Source organism: Helicoverpa armigera, chromosome 23 (genome assembly GCF_030705265.1).
Source record: "Helicoverpa armigera isolate CAAS_96S chromosome 23, ASM3070526v1, whole genome shotgun sequence".
Classification (NCBI taxonomy): Eukaryota; Metazoa; Arthropoda; class Insecta; order Lepidoptera; family Noctuidae; genus Helicoverpa; species Helicoverpa armigera.
The window spans coordinates 10,061,854-10,084,903 of NC_087142.1; the positions used below are offsets into that span (position 1 = coordinate 10,061,854).

The 23,050-nt window shown below is 34.7% G+C and overlaps 1 protein-coding gene across 2 annotated transcripts in view; it reads left to right on the forward strand.

Moving 5' to 3' along the window:
* The window catches only part of LOC110378665 (homeobox protein engrailed-2-A), a 75,186-nt gene extending 52,455 nt beyond the window's left edge, over window positions 1–22,731 (forward strand). For both annotated transcript variants that reach the window (XM_049837518.2, XM_021338027.3), the window contains exon 4: window positions 20,572–22,731. In XM_049837518.2, the coding sequence (XP_049693475.2) occupies window positions 20,572–20,988 (417 nt within the window). In that variant the 3' untranslated portion in view covers window positions 20,989–22,731. The remainder of the gene's footprint in view (window positions 1–20,571) is intronic.
* Window positions 22,732–23,050: the final 319 nt, after the last annotated feature.

Genomic DNA, 23,050 nt, shown 5'->3' on the forward strand with positions numbered 1-23,050 from the left:
CCTATGTCTCTTTGTACGTTTAAATCTCCAAAACTACGCAACCGATTTTCATGTGTTTTTTTTAAAAGACAGTGATTATAGAGGAAGGTTGATATGTATAATAACATACATAAAATAGTGTTTAAATAAAAATAGTGTTAAAATGGTCGCTTATTTATAAAAAAAAACACTGCTAAAGTTGTTTGTTTGCGAATACTATAAAATAATGAAAGAATTTTCATGCGATTTCAACTTTTTTAAGTAGCTCTATACCTAACATATTTGGCAGAGGTGTGTCGCTAGTAAACGATAAGTAAATTAGCATTTTTATATCTATTTTATCTCTGGCCGATATCTGTAGCCTCATTATTCCTAAAGATAAAGTTATTACCTACAAATAATAAAGCTCTTACATAATCGTAATAAGGCCTGAACAGATTAAATATTGCCTGCAAGTGTTCAAATTAAAGGTCTAACTGTAAGCAGGACATTATCACTTTAACCATATCTTATCACGTTTAATTAAAGCAATTCTTATCTTTTTCATTAACTTACAGAACGGTAAATAAAATTAGTTTTTTTTTGTTTAAACTATCTACCTGTTTACTTTCAGTTTCAGTTTAGTTCATAGAACTGATTAGCACTCGATAATATAAAAAGCCTATAACTATTTCCAGGGTCGCACTTTATATCTCTTTGCTTAACTACCTACTATTGAAATTAGTTTAGCATTAATTGGTTTCGCCAACTTACTGAACTTACTCTGATGTACGAAAACTCAAACCTTACTTATAAAATATAACTCTTTACAATTTATAACATGAATTTAGGTACATACCTATGACATATTTATACAAATTAACATACATTTTTAAGCTACTAGTTACCGTAGCAGCCCTACTTCTCAAAGTGATCGTGGCTGCGCGCGCGCCGGCCGCACGACGGATATGCCGCGCGGTTTGATCTCGCGCATTTGCCATCCGATGGCCGTTATACACTTCTCAGAAATCAATTCAGCTAAAATTAAAAAACATACATCTAAATTAAAACGTTATACTAATGTGACTTCGATAATTTGTTTTTTCCGCTAGTGTGGAAACCGATTTAAATGGGACTAGAATTATGAGTCATCTTCCTCTATCGTTAACTAATGCCAGATATTATAATTTCTATCTATATTAATGTTAAACAGATGATTTAGAGTTTGTTAGTAACCTAAAGGCTCCAGAACTACTGTACCGATTTGAAAAGTTCTTTCACTATAGGGAAGATAGACTATCCTCGGGTCACCTAGGTTGTTTTTATCCCGATACGGGAAGTAGTTTTCACGTGACGCGGGTGAAACCATGGAAAGCAGCTCTTGGATGGATATGTAATAAGTTTCTCAAAATTAATTATTTATGCCATTGGGACAGGCGATATTCGGCACGAACTCAGGTTCTTTGCTTTCTACATCCACTCAATTCCAGCTTCTTATAGTCATAAAATAAAATATAGGAAAAATAATAACCCGGAAGCTTGCAAGGTGTCATAACAATGCTATATTTATTTTGTAACCCTAGTACCAATATCAACAAACACCCAATTACCTCGTAACTGAAACATAAACAAACCAACATAAAGACAGTTCTTATAATAACTGATATTCTATAATAATATGATATTTATAAGCCATTGTATTTCCTATTTCCAACTAGTCTAAGTTAGATACGTCATTTGGTCAAGGGAATTCTCAGTAAGTCTAATTAAAGAAATATCGGAATTAACTGGTATTGTGAACGACTTTGTTTTTCTTGGAAAATTGTGTGGAAAACATTATGTAACTTTATGCTTGTTTTTGCTGAGCGTTTATTAAGTGATCTTATTGTAAAGCTTTGATATTAGTTTCTATATAGTTAAAAATAAATAATCTATTCTTAAGTGACGAATTCATCATATAGAAATAAAGCATTATGTGCTGTTACCGTTAAACCTAGGAGCGGTGGTCTTGCTGTCAGTGTTTTGTGAAAAGTTACTGACTGAAGTAGAAAGGAAGACGATTTAAACCAAGTTGTCTAGAATACCCAAAGGTTTTTAACAATACGTCATCAAAACTGTGCTTATCGAATGTAATTTATTTATTTAGTATATTTTTTACATTAATTCATTAATACATTTGATAAGTCGAGATCGACATATTATGCAACACTAATCTATAACATCAAGGAGCCACACGGGATTAAAAAATGTTCTTCAAAAATTAATTTCATCATTATAACATAAACAGCTACTAATTCTTCTAAACGAGAGAAATTAATCCAAACATCAAAATGTGTTGAACTAAATAGTAAAGCAACTAATCCTGTACAAGCGATGTCGGATATAGCGCGATTCTCTGAAGTTTTATTTTTTAATCGGCAGCGACACGGCGCGGTGACAGCCATACTGTGTTCCTCGCTGAAAAATCACTTTACAGGAATTTCAGACGACAACCAACGTGACGTATTTAGGACACGCTAGACAGAAAGCTATGCGATATGCGAGATATTAATTATATTACCGCGGATGTTGCTGTTCATATTTAAAATTCTTTTTCAATGTGACAAATTGTATCTATCGGATTTTTTGTCGGAAGTTTTTATTTCTGCGAACTGAATTACATTTTATGGTGGATCGAATATTTTGTGTTATAGTTTCGATATTTTTCTGAACTCTCGGTCATTGAACTACTTACCATTAATTCATGTGACACTTAAACTATTTCATTTCAACGAAAACATGTTATTTTTTTATATCAGATTGTTACATTCAATTGATCCAATAAAATAAACGTTAACACAACTAATTATCTAAAAATTTTCATGTTATAAAAACTGTCTTGGTAAAGTTTAAAAACATCTTGGAATTAGAATACATTAATTTTTCTAGTGTAATAGATTAACAATTCCACGAAAAAATATAACTTACGTACTCTGAATGTCTGATCCCAATTTTTTTGATCACCTACACTATGGCTTATCCCGCAAGCTTTTCCTTTCCATATTTATCGCGTTGCTTGTTCTACTTGACAAGCCTAACCGTTATATATTTGTAATCACAATTTGACAGTTCGATTGGTGTCAACAGTTCTGTGTATCAACATTTCCACGTACAAAGTGTAAAATGGTCGAGTTCTCGTGAAATGTGCTGAAACACAACATAACATTGTAACGTATCTTACAAGATTGTGTTGTCGGAGTGTCTGCTTGTAATTAGCTGGATGTTTGTTTCTAATGAGCCATTTTTCTTTTCTTTATGTATATGTCTTGTTCTGTATAGTTTGGTACAGAATTAGATAATTCTTGGAGATAAAAGCGTTAGCAAATATGGGGCTGACAGCGTAGCAATAAATCTCTTTTCTTCACTTTCCAATTTATTTCCAGTCTTCGTTCATACTAGAGGGCAGTTTAAATTCTCACTTTAAAAACGCTTTCGCACCGAAGTGACGTAACACCAACCATTTCGGAGTTCGTGTTACAAACTTTTATAACGTGATTTATTACTTAAATATCAACTTTAATAATTGAGTATTATGGTTTTAAATTGCTTTGATGACGTCCAAACGAGCGGCGAAACTTAAATAAATGATACTGTGAAAAGCTCTTTATGAATTAATATTGGGATGTATCCAACGGAAGCTGCCTTTGTATAGTTTTATGAACTCGCTTTATAGTGCGAAGATATGTTTCAATATAATTCACTGAAAGATATTGTGTGGTAATATATTTATTTGCATGCCATCATTTATATTTTAGAATGTAAACGATATAGAATTGTTTAGATATTTTTGTTTTCACCATAAACCAGCACGTATTTTTTCTCAAACGATGGAAGTGCAATTAATAATCACGTAGAAGTACTCCCTTCCATGGTACAAAAAGTCCCCATTTAAAATCGTAAAATCAAACTTATTAAGAAGAATTAAGGGACAGGAATAAGTAGCGACCTCACAAAAGCAATCAAACAATTGATACTTTGTCACCCGACTATAAAGCTGAACAGAAAGTCTCGACACCCAATTCATTATTTGAAAGTCTCATCATTAAGGGCCCCTAAATTGCGAGGGCCCCTGAGCTTGGGCCCGCGGCGATGGGGCCCTGATAACGCACGTACGCACCGCGCCGCACTCGCTCTTCGAAAAATGATGAGCAGGCGATGTCGGGGACTAATTGACGGTTTTTTGATACATTTATTGTTTACTTTGTCATTTTTTTCTGTAGAACCTAAAGTGCTTTTTCTGTAATCTTATGGTGTCTGGTATTGTAGACTTATTTAAGTACTTAATTAAAGAATTTCGCCTAATATCCAATACGGTAAGGTTGTTAACACATTATAATAAAAAAGAACGACAAAGATTTGTCGTAATAAATATAAAACCTCATCCTTTTCAGGAAGTCGGTCAATAAACTTTTGTCAAAACTTAAAATTAACTAAGCGTTCGTTATTCAATATAATAAACGATACTCGACCATAAATCCAAAAATAGAATCGATTTTCAATGCAATTTTCCTCAACTTTCCCCGATTTCCCTCCTTCATTACAATCCGTACCAAGTTACAATATACCATACTCATCGCAAAATATCGTCAGTTAGCATTCACGCAATGTGTGCTATGTCACACGGGGTGCAGGGTGCGGGGTGCAGGGTTCATCGCAGACTGCAGGGGTGCACGAGGGTTCGGGGGGGTCATCAGCATTTTTGTGTGAGGGTGTAGTGTGTGAAGTATTGATAATGATATCACATGTTTGGCGCTATCCTAATTGGGAAATGGGGTGGTTAGCTCACAAATTAAGTGAGTTTTTTAACTTCAGTTCTGGGGTTTATTTTTAATGAGTTGTTTTGTGATTGTTAAGTATGGATTTGCCATTTGATTCAGTTCATTAATTTGATCTGATTAGTTTTTGCAATCAATAAGTAAAAAGATTTAGCTATTGCAATAATTAGACTTGACTTGATGTAACTTGGAAAATTACTCGTAACTTTCAATTATTTAACGATTATTTGGTGTTTACTTTACGGTATGTCAGTTTCGACTTAATTTTTAAAATTGAAAAGAATAAAGATTAGTCTTACTATAAAAGAGTTAAACAGGCATTAGACACGTGTTTAAGGGAAATTCTCGATACAACTTTTTCTTGAAGAAGCCTGTTTAACTTTTTTTAGTAAAATAAACCCCGAATAATCGTGCATTACTATGCAGACTACATACACACAGTACCGCAGATTGATACATAATCACATAATGATATCAGCGCGTCTTGTCATAATGTTATGTTTGACCGCGGCCTGTGATTGACTTGCGGTCGCACTGTACATGCCGATGCTGTACATGCGTGCATTAATAGTGCGGTCACACTGTATTTACATGTATTAGCTAGGTAAGTTAATGACCAATGGAATGTAGTAAGTATGTGGATATTGTTGGTAGATTTAGGGAGTGTGGTGCGTAAGCCTTGAGTAATTCTGACTAGTAGCTGAAACGATGAAATATAGTCGAAAATTCAACTGGTCAATAATGCAATATAGGGTCTTATGCTAACCTTTTCACCATCATTCCTATTCAGATTTTATTACAATTATGCTAACAAATTAATATTCAACCGCAATTTTTACTTCCCTCCACACCACCACAGAACACAAAAAAAAACAGACAAGACCAGACCACAATAATGCCTACACGTACACTAAACACAAGCCAATTAAGCCCACTTAGAATATAATTTAATAGTCGCACTCTCGCACGGAGGCTCGGGTACAGTCGCGATCAATTAAGGCGCGTGTCCCGGCATTTTTATGCAAATAGCTCCGCCGGTGGTCCCGGCGGCCGGCGTCCGGGACTCCCGCCCCGAGGACTGACAAAGAGTATGAGGATTTAGATGGTACTGGTCATAGATTGTGCCTACGGAAATATTGATAGGCTTGTAGTAATTGCTTCGATTTTGGTTAAATAAAGATGACGCAAAATTAAGATAATATAATAAAAATATGTTAATATTTCTAAAAACTAACTAATATAGAAAAACATAAAGATTTGAGCTCAAATTAAGCGTAACTAGAAGATGTTTTTTTACATAATTTTGTCTTAGCCAAATAACTTCTTGACTTTCTGAAAACACTTACCAGTGACTGTAAGAGTATGAAAGTAATAAATAAATTAAATAGTACCTAATCTATTTCAAGTTCTCATCTACAATTTAAAACTTGTTAACTCTATGGCCCCCCATGCGGGGTCGGATACAAACCCTCGTCACTCGTCATTATAGAAACATTAATGTGATTATTATCTTCTATCGATATTGGGAAGCCCATATCATTCGATTATCGATTTTATAGAACAAGTATCGATAAAGCTCTTACGAAAGCAACCATTTAAATAGTTTATTAATAAACTGGCTTATTCGAATTGATAAAGAAATACGAGAATCGTTTAAAAAGGATATGAAGCTATAACATTTTAATATAAATAGCTTGAGATAAATTAAAGTTTTGTTGATTGTAATTAATCGCCTTTTAAATACCAAATGGTTTTGTTCACCTCTTATAGACAATTAACCTTTTGTTTTGAGACAAACCTGAACTCACCAGAATTATATAGGTATAGAAGTACTATTCCATATAGATTAAGCTTCAGTTTGCCGCTAATATTATAAAGTCTATGAAAGTTTGTGAGGTATTGTCACACACAAAAATACTGGATGGATTTTGATGAAAATTGACATGAATATCGCTTATTAATCACATTAGCTTACAGGCTCCTTTTTATCCACGCGTACGAAAGTGGTCAACTCGAAACCGCCGGCGGAGGCTAATTCTTGCTTAAATTCCCTATACTGCAGAAAAAGATCGAACTCAAATACCTTTAAAATAACTACACAGGCGAAGAATTACAAGAGTCACACGAGCGCAGCATCCACTTAAGCTAAGCCGTTTATCTTGAGCATCTTATCTGCATATGGCAAGCATTCCCGATTAGGCTTTAATTAGCACCTCGGACCCGGCGGCTATTTCACTAAATGCAACTTTCTCGTACCCTCCGCGAATTGTTTTCACTTATTTATTTATTTTGTTATAGGTGCTGTAATGAGAATTAATTGTAATTGCCGTTTAAAGTGTTTGGAATGCTGTTTGCGGAATAGATATTTACCAAGTGTGAATTGGCATTGTGTTTGCTAAGTTATATATCTAATAGATATTTCGTATTGCTCTACCACATATTATATAAACAGCTCAGTAGCAGTTTTTATTCCAAGGAGAAAAATAAGTGCTTTCGCTATAAATCAAACGTAATAGTTCAGTGGAAACTTTAATTTAATAATCAGAATAAAAAACTGTAGCTAATAATTAACTTCCTCAAAGGAAGCAGCACATAAAACGATTCATATTAAAATGCTTTTAAAATTGATGCGCATGATTACCGACAGATATAGTGTCGTCTAATAAACACGTGTCGTACACTTGCTGTCATGCATCGTGAATGATCACCCCGAGGTGGCCACACTGCGCGATGACCCTAATTTCCTGAATATCTTCGCTTGTCATCAGATCAGTATAGAAACTCATTTGTTTCAAACTTTTCACAAGCCCCGCCCGTTTGAAAGTTTGCCAAATTGTTCGGCCCGACCAATGGGAGGGGAGAACGGTAGGCCCAGTTTCTGTCGACCAATCGCGTGCGAGCGCGCGCTGCGTTGGCGCAGGTTTTCGTTTTGCAATTCAATGAGTTGTCTAATTGATGTTTTGTTTGGCATTGATTCGGGCCATTGATGATGTTTGTTAATGAGCGCTAATTGTGAGCTCGTCGTGCCTGATGAGAGCGAGTGGACGTTTGTCTTGTTTCTTGTTAAACTCGTTTCCGTGTCATGTATTATGACCTGTTGAAAAAGAATCACTTCTTCGAAAAAAACCAAACATTCATCTTCATTGCGCTATATCCTCTATTCACCTACAATGTAACATCTTTAAACACTGCAAATTGATTCTCAAACTTATGACATAATCTCACTCACACAAGCAAAGTGCCTCGCTACACCGCCCGTATAGATCCCTCATAAAATTTATCAAAAGCATGTTAGTACAAAGTGGCATTTTATTTAATAGAGTTTAAATATAAATTGGTGGAGTGCCAAGTCGCTGCCACTCGGCAACTTGGCAACTCCGACGGTGCCAAAAACTGCTCGCATACACTTGCAGATATTGCGATAGAGAAGTGCTAACCGACCAAGATCTAGCACCGATGGATGTGGCAAAGTAATGAGGGTTGCAAATTGTGAGCGTAGTTGGGAGGTTGCGTGTAAATGATGTAGGTAGTATTTTTTTTTTATTATTATTAAATATTTAAACTATAAACATAGTTTGTGCTATTAGTTTGTTTAGTTGTTTATAAACATATTTTATTTTTAAACTATAAGCATAGTCTCATATAGATGTCTCAAATTTTGAGTTTTTGTGGCGTATTAGGTACTTATTTTTATTTTTTATCTGCAATTAAACATTTGACTTAGTCGTGAAACGACGAAGTTCTGTACTTTTCAAGAAGTCAAAGATACATTTTCTGGATCATAACATTTTCTGAACCATTCGGATACTTATAGATTTGTAACACTTATAGCATCTATTCTAATAAAATCTAGACTGCCTAGAAATCGGTCCAGACTGAACGCTCATAAACAATTTACTTCAACTGTAATATCATAACGACGAGCCATTTAAATACCAGCTATCATTCAGCTACATAAACATTCTTCAAATGGCTGCGTGACAAGTTAAAAGCTAGCGAGTATTTACTATCGGCTAAATGTGCTATAATTCAGATTTAATTTGGCGTGTGATCTGGACAGTAAGTGGGACAGTCAGTCACTGTCCTATTGAGTGCAGCTTGTCATGAAGCTGCCAATTCGCGCACTCTGACCTTGCGCTAAATGGATTCTAATTATTGAATGGTCAGATGTGCTTCCGTGTTTGTTTTAGATATGCTGGATATGACATGTTTATGACAAGAGACAGTTTTCTCTTAATTCTGCAACAATGTTAGGACATTCGAATTACCTACGTATAATGATGAACTCCGTGAAAATGAGAATAACTGAAACATTATATGAAACGATTAATAAAAAACTTCAGGATTAAAAAGTCACTTTTTTATATTTTTGTTTTGTGTCGCACCTGTGATCGTGAGCCATATCCAGTACGAGTACATCTGTATCGAATAAGCATCGAGATTGCATCCGCACAACATTTGTATCGGCGGCTCTCAAGAGGCCGACTTTGATGTCTGCACTCTGCAGCTCTGCACTCTGCAGCTTTGCAGCTCTGCAGCGATATCCAGCTCGCGTATCTGCGACTAATATCAAACACTTGCCGACAAATCTGGGGGGGATGCTTATAGATTTGGGTAGTAAGAAAGTTATCTACCGTAATATTCTTGTTCCTTTCTTTATATCTTTATGTTGAAGTTAATTGAGACGAAAAAAAGTTAAGACGAAGATAAGCGCTGTTGTCATTTTAATGGTACTACGATAGATAAATTATACCAAAATTTTTATAAAGTGGTATTTAAATGGAAATAAATACAACATTTTTATGCAAGAATAATACCAATTCCCATCATAATTACTGAGTGCCCAGAAAAATTCCGTGCAATTAATTATATCCCATATACTTATGAACAGATTAAATTCCTTACATACATATCGCAGGGGAATCCGACGGCATAATTTCTCGTTCGTTTCAATTTGGCAACAAACTTTGAAACCTGAGGAAAGAATACTTATGTTATAGAATACTTTTATCAGCATGCGGTTCGCATTGCAGGTAAACATCAAGAATTCAAATAAATAATTGAGTGATATTATAATACAACGCTGCTAAACCAATTGGCTCAAAAATCGCAATTTTTAATTAGAAGTATGTTGTTTATAAACATTTTTCTATGTTCCAATCTACAGTGATGGGAAAAACAATTCTAAATTATTTGCCTATCTATTTTTAAGCCCATTGATATTTATAGAAGAGCTAATACAAAAACAATATTGTGTGTAGTGTAACTCAGGCTCCCGGTGCGCGGTGCAGTGGCGAGAGACAATTGAGATGAATTACTTCATTGCCTTGTTAACTTGTCAACTTCAATCTGTCATGTAGCATCGGTTGATGTGTGAACGTGTCCAACAATGTTGTGGTTTTTGTCACTATTTTGATTTAGGAAGCTCTTTCTTTAAATCGGTCAAACTTATGATCATAGAAGCTTAAAGTCGCAGCCACATTATTACTATAGAACTTAAAAGGAACATGCTATCCTATTGAGAGCATTTTACAGGCAAATAACTGCAGTTTTCATATCTTATTCCATATTTGCATAGGTTCAAATAACAAACACAACAACAACGACCTATTTATGACATTCCTCTAGTAAATGAAATTACCACAAAAGTTAAAACCTACGCAAAGTCAAAAACGTTTATTGAAAGTAGGCTAGTTTTTAGCACTTTTTCACGTCAAATTTACAAAAGGACAGCACCCCAAAACGTCCCCCTTTCACCACTTCCTAGGCCAAAAAACAATTGCAAACTTCACTTAATAAATGATAACATAAACAAATACTAACTTAACAGTAACCAATAGGTATACTCACGCCGGTTCAGGAAATGGTTCACAAATCGCTTGAACGCCAGTTAGCAGTTAACGGCTCGATACTGATGTATTTTTAAACGGCAGTAGTCGGCCATGACAGATCAATACCGATCAAACGAGTTTTAATGAATTGTTCAATCGTTTGCTTGTGAACGAGGACTTAGTATTAGTTTAATTATGTAAATACGTTTAAAATAGCGCAGATAACAAAAACATAAAATGGTATGTATGAAGTTTTAAGTGCGATTTTCAAGTAGACTACAGATTAGTTTTGTTTATTAATAAAGGACTAAAAAAAACAGAAGCTTAAAATGTATCTTAAAATACTGAGCAACGCTTTACAGGATTCCAAAACAAAATTGTCTAAAATATAGGATATAAACTTTTTACCATAGGTACCTAAGTAAGAAAAGCGTGACATTATCTCAAACTTATCCAAATCTGTTACATTCAACTCTCAGAAGTTTACACAAATGATCAATCAACACAAGCGGTTCACTTCATGTTTGTATAGAAATTAATCAGGATCTGCAAGTTAAACGCCACTAACTATAGATACGGCTATTGTGAGATAGCCGGCAGATACACGGACGTATCTACGCAGCATCCGGCTTCCTGAGGCTTGGAATATTGTTACACGACCATATCTCATGTGGCATATGAATTATATTGTATCTCTATAACTTAGTGGGATATGATAGCTTTGATACTTTCAGAACTGAATTGGAATTCTACTGTTGTTTTTTTTTAATAGATTTACCTTGTTTTTATTTCATTAAATTCATATTTAGATTTTATATTTACATTAACTTAAAAACTATTTTACTATAAAAACTAAAACTACCTACAAGTTAGATATTTATCTACTAAAAGTTCACTATAGGTACTTTCTAATACTTTGCCTAAGTGATGATGTAAAAAGAACAGTTACCTATAACGTTATTAGGTACTTATGTATTGCTTAATTAATAAAGTTTAATCTATTTATAGTACATTATTTAAATGATAGCTCAGTCTACTTAAGCTTTGTCTATTTCCTAATCGAGTAAGTATCCATCAGAAATAGGCCAGCCGACGCACTGCCACTTAAAGTCATATCGATAACTTAGCATCATCCTATGTAGAATCGTTTCAGTGTGCATTTCATAGATTTAACCAAACAAGAAGTAACTTCTTCCGTAGCATTTTTTCCCAAATAAATCTAGAACTATCATAAAATCACAACATTTTATTATTTTTCTTTTAAATTTAAAGTTCTTTGTCAATAAGAAGGGATACAAAGTCCCCTACCCCTCGTATAGCCTACCAATAGGTCCACACGCGTCCTGGCAGACAGAGGTATAATTGGAGCGGTATTCACCTGTAACGAGCCGCTTAATGAGATGAAATAATATGCCAACTAAATGAATTATACGACCGCGCACAACGATGTAGCGAGTATGGAAGCGGCTATTTAGGGAACTCTTTAATCCTGGAATTGTGGGTTGTGAAAAGGAAATCGTTTCTAATGATATTATACCCACATAGATGTTTAGAAAGCGTCCTTTTCTGTGTGGTTAGGCAGCAATTTTACTGTAGGTGCGTTGGGAAAGTTGGTAGTGTAAAGAGTGTTTTAAAAATAAATATGTATGCGTGTAAAAATCTTCAAAAAGATCATGTTTCAGATTGAACGATAACCATCCCACAGCCATATCAATGCTCAGGCGACAGAGTACAATATAAAAAATTAATAATAAACATTAAAACTTTTTACTCTATGAGAAAGCCAGCAACCACGCTCTGTGGCCACTTCCAGTAGCTCTACATGAGTGCAAGCTTTTGATCGGTCATACGGCGCGGCGTAATATCTGCACTTAATTATAAACAGATCGCACACACACAGACACAACTTGCCACATTTACACACACTACACACACATAGATCGTAGTGAATGGTTAGCTTGCGCATTTCTGATATACTAAGAGGGCACACGGATATGCCTGTATAGAATGTTACGTTGGAATGAGAATACTTAACCATCATGTTTTAAATAGAGTCACTGTGGAAATAGAAGACTGCTTTATTTTACAAAATCTATAACGGTAGCAACGTTGAAAGAAGCCTGATAATACGATAGCTCTTATGATATTTTCTATTTTGGAACACTCTTTTAAGAACATTAAATTATTTTCTGTTTACAAGTTCGAAGGATAATTAAACATGAAGTAAGCTGGGAATTGCTAATTTACAGTTTAGTATTAGAAACTGATAAAAGCACTCGTTAGGTACCAAACTTAATATTTTATTCCAGCAACATATTACAGCAACAAACGCGAATCGACTGAATCCATTCAACCCATAAGGCTTTATAATAATTAAAAGTTAATTGAGCGTAAAATATGGCCGCGATCCGGAAATATGGGCACAACAGTTTAATTGAATATGTAACAGTTATTCATCTGCAGTACATGGGTCGGTATAACGCACTATGATAGTGATGGCGTATTGTTGTATGTTTCAGTTCACTATTTATCGTTGTAGGTATGTTTGTTGAAAGAATTTCTTTTTGTAGTGACCAAAAAAATTTTAATAGTTTCGTAACTTACTCCTTGTAAGTAAAAAAGTGGTTAAAAGTAGCTTGTTGGTTTGTTAGACTTCCGATATGAAAGATAGCTTGAACTTTATGTGAAAATTTTTATCCGGATGTGTCAAACAGTACTTTCTTAAGATCTAAATGTTAATAACTGGAAATTGCATGACAAACTAATTGATGACCAAAGTTTTCTCAAAAATACGTTGTGTTAAGTTTTTGTTTTCTTTTGACTTTCTTTCTAACAATTATCATTTTATATTCACTACTTACCTACTTAATAACCTATTTAAGACATTACGTAACTTAACATCTTGACCAGTTATACCTTGCTAACTATCTCAGCACCGTCATTTGTCTCGGCTAACACAACTCGCGTCACAAATGACAGCTGATGCACATGATATGTATTGTAAGCGCAGCCCCGCCGTTGACTCGCAATAGCCCGACTGATTGTCTCTGTCTAGTAAGTTAACGTGTCTGTGGCTAATAACTGGCTCGCTATAACTTGTGGGAAATAATCCTTGCTAATAAAAGACATGCGAAAGTTACTCGTGGCGTGCTCTTGGAGAGGCCTATGTCCAGCAGTGGACTGCGATAGGCTGATGATGATGATGATGATGAAAGTTACTCTGTCTGTCTGTTTGTCGGACTTTCACGGAAATCTACAGATGGTGTAGTAGCGCTTGAGAAAGGACACAGGGTAATTTTATCCGGCTGCGGAAAGTAGTTACCTCGGGATACAGGTGGAACTGCGAGGAAAAGCTAGTTCACAAATAAACGAATTCCAATAATAACCGAATTTTCCACTCTAAAGCACAATCAACCGACATTAAATAAAAGCACAATCCTAGTAATGCTGAAACCAGTTAACCCGTGTAATACAATTAAACGCAATCAAATCGATACCTAATTAACAAATCACAAACCACTTACAAACTCATTGGATCGCGAAATAATAATTAAATGTTCGAATCGATTTGTTGTCTAATCTAATTGATCGATACTCGTTACCGATGAATCGAGTGCTCGCTTTCCGTCACGACTAACGTTGCATCGATTTAATATCAATTAACCGTTAATATTATCGTGCAGGTTGCCAACAAACTTTCACTAATTTCATACTGATTATAGAGTATTAAATCGTGGTTTAGATTTTGTAATTATTGGTTAGGGTCGAACGATTTACACATGCGTTCGTTCTTAAGTGAATTCAAAAAGATGGGGCTTCTAAATATACATAATATAAGTGAGTAATCATAAAATAAGTGTATGACTTTTGAAACTTAACTTAAAATAAACTTGTGTAAAACACCTAGTAAATTAAACTAAACACAAAGTAATGTTGTACTGTTGTACCTATGTACAGTGTACACATTTCTCAGAGATTCCTTCGCCAAATAAAGTATCTACTACACATTCTCGCTAGATCACTAAACCTAATACCTTAAACCTCAACACACACGTAATCCAGACAAACCTACCGAACTACCCAACAAGAATACCTCAAGAAAAAGATCTCTGCACTATCAATGTTCCGACAAACACTCCCAAAAGAACAAAGGGCTTGAAATAATTGATTGTCCTCCACCCGGGGGTGAGGGGAGGGGGCGAGAGGGGGTGAGGTACTATCTTCAATGAATAATTGTTCGATTAACGGGGCTTAGTCATTGGCGTCGATCGCAGTCGGCTTAGATAAGCCTAGTGATGGACGCACCATTGACCGATGTCAGTTCGACGATTATTTTAAATGTCACCCTATTTTGGAAGACTGTTTTTCGTTTTAGAAATGGAATATGTAGGTATAAGTAGGTAGGTGGAGGAAATCACGAAGGAATAGTAACTTGGGCAACTTTTTATTATATCTATAAATTGTTTATTCGTAAGTAGTAAATGTGCAATAATAACGCAGTACAGGGTAATAAATGTTATTACAACCTGCAATTAAATACATGTTTAAAACCTCTTAATTGATTTTATAACGATCTTGTTTAAATCACACGGATTTATAATTTAATACCCATTTCAAGATAGTGTTACCAATTAAGGAAACGATTGCTTTTTAACGATATTTTCTTTGAACAATTAAATACTCGTTGGCATTAAATTAATGAAAACCACAACCATTACTCATTATCTTATTTAAAAACAGTACACAAAGATTAACGATTCTTTTTTTAAGAGAAAAAAGTATCGATATATTTTTATCGATACTCCCCCATCCCTACGCTGAGCCGTCGCTTAGGGTCGTGTACAATGATCTCGCGAACACGCCGCTTGCGACACCGTGTGCCATTGACTGCTCACTGTTTGTGCCTGAGCCTACATCATGCGCCCTTTCGTTTTAATTGTTTTTGTTTATTTTCAGGCATAAAATCTTGCTATTTTATATTTTTTGTATGATGTGGAGTAACTTTCCGTAACAACTAAAGCTTATCTAATATTAGATCCTGAATGAGTTGATGTTTTTAAGTTTTAGTTATTTTTGTGCTCAAACAAACTTTTGACAATAACTTTTTTCTGAATACAAATGGAATGATAATGTCAATTAAAACTAATTATATTATTTGTACATAGAGAACAATTTTTACCTATACCTACCAATTTTTACACATCAAAGAACATCTCAACTACACACCTACCTGAGAAAAAACAAAACCGTATTCGTTACATCACTCCCCAGTTATAGCAATAATAACACAACAACCCTATCAAGTGGTGATTCCTCGCATTGTATCGACATGGTCCCCTTCCCTGGGCAATTGGCAGCACTAATAGGGTCATGTCCGATGATCTTGCGAACAAGACGTAAGAGACACAGCCATTGATTACTGCATCCCTATTATGTGGCGTGTGTGTGTTTTGATTTAGTATAGATATGTAGTCTGCAAGACGTGTGATATGAAAGAGAATTTAGTTCTGTTGTGGCTATTGTCTTGCGTACTTAGTTAAGGAAAGGTAAAAGAGGTTTTAATAAATTCAAATATTTTATAACTGATCTTTCAAGTTTCTGCTATTTTAAATGTTGATGATGAAAGAGAAACCTGGCTGTGGGATTTGGCAATTCAATCTTGTTCTTGAAAAATCGAAAAGGATTTAACCCAAACAATTTGGGTTATTAAATATGCGATATATTTATTTTACATGGTCCAAAGCAACCGTCCCTGTAAAAATTATACACACAAATCTAACATTTTTCCTCCATCAAAATACTGACCATACAAACTAATTTCACCACACAACACAACACACCTAACACAGTGAAAGCGAAACACGCAAAGCATCGACAAGTCCCTCGACAGTGCCCCATCCCTACGCCGCACTAATAGGGTCCCAGTGATCTGCGGAACAAAGCGCTATCGATTGAACGAACAGCCCTAGCATAGTGATGTTATTGCGGGTAATTGATGCGAACATATCGAGTTGGTGATTATTCAGGTGTGCTTGCGTGTTGTTTGGTGATCATCTTGACATGGATCTTTGTGCAGCTTTGTATATACCTGCCAAAGCCGTCCTGAAATTCTTTATAAGTCACATTTCGCCTTTAGTAAAAACAACAAAATAGTATAAAATGAAATCTCGAACTATCCCTTGTATTATCAAGAGGACAGTTGTTTTTTGTAATCCGAGTACTTAAACCATGACTTGCATGACTTTTATTATAAAAAATATTTATATACACTCTTATTGCTGAAAGAATTAATTTCTCCATATTTATACTTTCTGTGTAGCTGATAAGTTTGTTTGACTACTTCCATATAAAACGCACAGTAGGTATGTTTACATTTTAGCTTCTTTAAAACAGTAGTAATAAGAAGTTCAAAGAATACTCTATTGCATCAGTTAAGTTGACATTCCAGCGTTGTTTGATGTCGCTGTGACAATCAGAACTATTTGTTACCATTCATAGGAATTGTGTTAATTACTCATCTATTTGTATTCATATGAAACATAGGATTACAATGGTGGAATAATAATTACATTGATAAATCAGTATATGTATAAACTTAACAGGTTTTTTACGAAATGATGGAGAAGAATAACAAAATCTTGGAGTAACAGGACCGCCTTCTAAGCTACACTGTGACTAACTACAAGAAAACTTTGTCCACTTTTGAAGTTTTCTTGTCTACTTTTTTAATCATTGTTAAGAAAGAGGCTGTGACTCTATGTAAAGTGCAATGAAACTCATATTTATCTATGTATTTAATAACTTCTTCACTTGATATCGGTACCTCGTTACCTCTTTAAAAAATAACAGTGTCACAGCAACCTTAACTCCTAAATACCTCGACTTCTGCTCACCCATTTAACACACTCGTGATTAGCAATCCTTTGACACGTAACACTATCAATCCATCTCTTCATCTCTCCTCTCGCTCACTCTTGTAGCTAAATGTACATGTGTCTCGTTCTGGCGTGCTAATGTGCAATCAATAATAATTATCTTCATGTTTGCAAGTGGATTGCATTGTGACGTGGGGTGCGTGCATAGTGGGTACATGTGGAAATAGAAAAATATATTAATCTTAATCTTTCAGGCTGTCATAGGGAAGAATGATTTTGCGAGTATTTTCCTTCGTTTTATTATATTGCAGATTTTTCGTCCCCTCTTTATTTAAGACAATCTCTGCTTACAGGTGGTCCGATAGTTGGCTGAAAAATTATTTATTTCCCAATTATTATTTTTAAGTTCGCCTAATATCGGCCTGATAACTGGTGGTTTTAATGTGCGTGCTTACAGTCATCTATATCCTGATTTATAACCTCGATCAAACTATTGACTAAAAGTTTAGTAGAGTACAGAGGCTCTTAGAAACCTTCTACAAACTTATACTTATATTACACTGAAAAACGAACGAAAACTACTTAAAACACAGCATCAATTAATTCCTAACTTGTAACCTAAGCTCATAACTTAATACCCGTATACCCGGGTGACCGCAACCTAACGGCAGGTGTAGACTGTGTATGGAGTGAGAGTCAAATGTCACATGTTACCCGGATTAATTTGCTAGCAATTACACTCCGCCATTGTGTGTCTATGTGTGCGTGTGATGTTGTAAATCATACGGCTACGTTTGTCATACGCGGGGAGGGTGGGTATGAAAATATTAATAATTGTGCGTGTCTAAGATTATGTGTTATCTTAATGATACAGTTTTTGTGGCATTATAACCAGTAGGCTAGAATAGTGGAGTACTTAGTAGGTTTTTTTCAAATTGGCCAGGGATTAGAGAGTGAGTTGCGCTATAAAGTGATGTTTTATTTTCTACACCCGGATAAAACTTACCCTTTACCCTCTATTCGTGTACCAAATTCCAACCAAATCAGTTATGTACTTTTGGCATGAAAGCGCTGTTAAGAAACTGTTAGACACCAATGGAGTCATCCATTGGTGTCTAACAGTTTCTGTCGCTACACGAATAGAGGGTAAAGGGTAAGTTTTATCCGGGTGTAGAAAATAAAACATCACTTTATAGCGCAACTCATTCTCTAATCCCTGGTAACAGACAAACGCACAAGTTAACCGACTATTAGCGGCTCAAAGTAATCATTAGCCGCGCACTGAGCGCTGTGTGAGCGGGGACAGCGCAGTTACACTGCCGGCCAGATTAACCTAGCACTCGGGACGTTCTGATTTATCAGGTTTTATATTATTTGATTGAGAATAGTTTTTTCAAGATATTTGCAACTACATAGTCTGGAAAGAGCTCTTCCTATAGAGTGGTTTGAAAAAAAACTTGGCTTTGACTTTGAAATTCTTTCGTCATATGATAAAAATATGATAAACCTCATTAAAAAACATTTTACTTCCTTAGGTGTATTTTTAGTGTTAAGTTGAGCGTGGATATAATAATAGCTCTGTTAATTAGCAAAATCTATATTTAATACGAGTCGAATCGGGCCTAATTTAGGATAAACAATGATCATGCCTCGTCAAAATAACAGTCTCACGCAACGTATCTACCTACAACCACAGTGGAAGGAAAGATCTACAACTCATTCATAATTTCACATAATTATTTCCCCGAAATGCTACTGAATGCAATTAATTAATTAGCAGAAGCAAGCCTTGATGAAGTATCGTAATTTAGCATTGTTCGCTCACAAGAGGTGCTAACAGCCCTCCAACGTTGCACTCTCGGAGGTTTTACGAGCATTTTACGAGAACAGTTTACGCCCCTACTACTTACTACTTACTTTTAGTTATTATTGTATTTGTAAAGAAAAATAGTTATAGGTTCGGTTTTATTTGTCTAGTTAGGTATAGTTATGATTTTTTAAAATTGGCTATCAATATTATTTTAAGAGATAGGTCTCTTATTGTTGGAAAATGTCAGGAAAAGACTTCACAAACTTAGGCCCATTTCCACTGACAACGTAAACGTCCGTTTTTCTAAAACAACTCTTTGAAACGAAACTGACATCGTTGAATTTGTTCCTATATGGTTTTTTTTTATGCCTGCCTTTATAAATGTAAAATGTATTTTAATTTCATGACAATTCGCCCCCAAATAACAACAATAGGAAACCACTTGTAAGTAGCTATTATATGAATTCGATATTTATAGGCATCTTAATCTTAAGAAAAGCGTCCATGTTCGATTAATTAGTGATGGGATCGAACTTAATGATTTGTATCTTCTTTCTAATAATAAACTATTCCTACATAAATAAACCGTTTACGTAACAGAGTATGATGTAATTACTAATATCTGTGTCAAGTACCAAAACTAATTCGACGTTATTAATCATGTTATGTAGGTTCCTAATAGACTGACCTTAGGTACCTATTTATATAACACAGTAAATATAAAGGATGAGGAGTAAACAGTTTGCCGTAAATAAATGATTTTATAAATAGACTAGCCGATTACCATAAGCACCAAAATAGAACCAACGACATAAAAAGAAATCTTTACCATAAAAAGCTAATTTATAGAATTAGGAGGTAAATAAATAAAATCAACAGATTCATCAAATAATCTTGTACATCGATATCGATAAGAGCCCCTCACTATCGGTTCCCCGGGGCCGAGATCGATCAGGTCGTAATTAACTGTTTGTTAACCGATACAGTCGCACGGGCGAACTCGCACACTCGCACACTCTCACACTCGCACGAGTCCTGCCTACTCCCATGGCAACTGTCAGTTACCTCCTCTGATTATTGTTACAGTTTCGGCAACTACTGATTATTAATTTTGTGTGAGATGTTGTAGCTAGGTTACATGTTAGTATTGTTAGTGTATTCAATATGGATTAATTGATTATAATTACCATAATACCACTTTAGTATAAGATATCGATAATCTACAATACATATAACCAATTTTTATGTTCCATGTAATAATTCCTCCCTTCTCTTAATTCCAGGTAAAAATATGGTTCCAAAACAGAAGAACGAAATGGAAGAAAAAAGACAACGTGACGAACGCAGAAGTAGCAGAAATGAAACAGCAGAACAAACCAGAAGACAAGAAAGAGCCTTCTCAAGAGGATCCTCTAGCGCTGGACATGTCCAGGAAAAACTGTAACAAATTACTCAGTGAGAAGTTAAGAAACACTAAAGTAAGCCAAGTCCTGCCAAAACCGAGGAAAGTCGAGAAAGGGGTGACGTTAGAAACGATTTGTGATTCGAATGATATCGAGAGTCGCATATCGATAACAAAAATAACGAATAAGTTATCGAGTACGGATCTATCGGGGGACGGCAAGGTGTCCGTCAAGAGCTTCAACCCTGAGGAAGTCAAAGAGATGAAGTTTGATAGTCTGAGTAACGTTGAGATGTAAAGTATTAGCTTAGAGTACAACTTGAGATCAGTGACTGCTTCCTCAGATGCCATTTGGAATTTTAAATCTTAGTTACGAATTTTTGAGTCTTTCTCGTCAAATAAAAATGAATCAGGGTCAGCGAGAAATATGAATGTAGATATTAGGTGTTGTCGATTGGAGAGAGAATTTTAATATGATTATTTGAATACTAAAGTTGTCATTTACAATGTTATCAAAATTATTTGATGTGGTGACTGATCTATAAGTCTGAGGGCTCCATCGCATTGTTTCAAAATACTTCTACCTGCTAACATAATGTTAAAATTGTTCAATTATACTAAAATGCCATAGAAGATATTATTAGAAAATATTTGTTGAGACTGTTGCGGAAAATAATAAAAGTTTTAAAGAACTTGGAGGTGCTCTACCGTGCACTCACTTCCTCAACAATGTGTTGGAGCCCTATCTGTAAATATTTTTGAGTTTGTGTGGGTAATTAATGATTTTGTACAAGCTTACTTTGTGTCCGTAGTTTAGTACGAATAACATTTACGTTTCGGTTTGATGTTCGCTAATAACTTAGGAAACTTTAAATAACGCCATCTGTTGGACAAATCTCAGAGCTGTATGTATACGAGTGTTGCTAGGTTAAATGGAATAAGGAGAAAAATTCAAATGAAGTTCTAACTTTTTAAGTACAAAATGTTCTGTGTTCTTATGAATTTGGCAGCACGATTTAGTTCTAGTTTTTAAGCTTTTTTGCAGTTTTTTTATACAGTGATTGTAATAAACAACATTATGTGTTTATTAGTTTTGTGCAATAATCGTACCTATAGTATTAGATTTAAGTACTTATTTTGGAAAATTAAAAAAAATAGAGCTGAGTTTGAAGTACATACGATTTTACATTGATATTGTATGAAATATTTATCGTTTAAGTATGCCATGCTAATTTTACATAATATTACTTACCATAGAAACTCCTTCAGGCGATAAAATAGTACAAAATAAAATCAATAAATGCGACACCACGCTTTTAAAAATAATATTAATACAAAGTAGTTATACCTAACGTAAACCACAATTTTTAAGCTTATAAAGTAACAGTTTCAAACATAGTCTTTCTTTAAACAATAATACAGTTGATACAAGAAATAAATGAGATAATTATGATTTTAGATAATTATTATCTAATAGAGGTCTCACTAACCTGTCTTATATGCTCTCAAGAAGCACTTTTGCTGTTCTGGTTAACCAACTCCATTTTGCCTTTTAGTAAAGCTGATAATAAAATTCTTGTATTTCCTGAACGTACATTAAACGTACCTACCACAATACATTTTCGTCATTATCTGTTAAAAAAACTATTATTTGAAGTTTGTTTACTATTCGCCGAAAAATGTTAGAGCTTGTTATAATGACTCTATGTATTTTATTTTAACAAGAGTGTAAACGTTTGGGATATTACTTTTTGTAAGAATAATCAGTCTTTAACACTAATTATGAGTATTTTTATATAATAATAAAATGCCTTTAGTACATCCTACCTAGTTCAGTATTTTACAGAATACAATAAATATTTTTCGAAGCTTAAAAACGTTTGTCTCACTGTACATAAGAAATTGAGTCAAAAACACAAAATTGTAAATTGATATCATTAGAGATAAATATTTAGTTTTAGTGTCCGAAGAGCGCTGTACTCATTACGATGTAGCTCTAGTGTACGTATAGTCAGGATGAGAAATAAATAGTTTTCCATTACTTTGTATTGTTTTATTATCCTGTACTCCTACATAAAGAGGAGTTTAGTTCTAGGCTGTCTAAAATCTTATTTCATAAAGGGGAAGTACCTATTACTCCCGCAAATAAATCACCCGTATCACAAATAAAGGAGAGTAGGTAAGAACCTAAGTATCAACAAATAGAATGGAACTCAAAGACCCATTCAATGTGTGTTCGTACTATTAAGCAGAATGATTATTCTAATAGATTAGGACTAAATATGATTGGTCAGTAGAGTCAGTAGAAAGCTCATGCTTATCATCTTAATCCATTCAACTCAGATACTCGATGTTACATA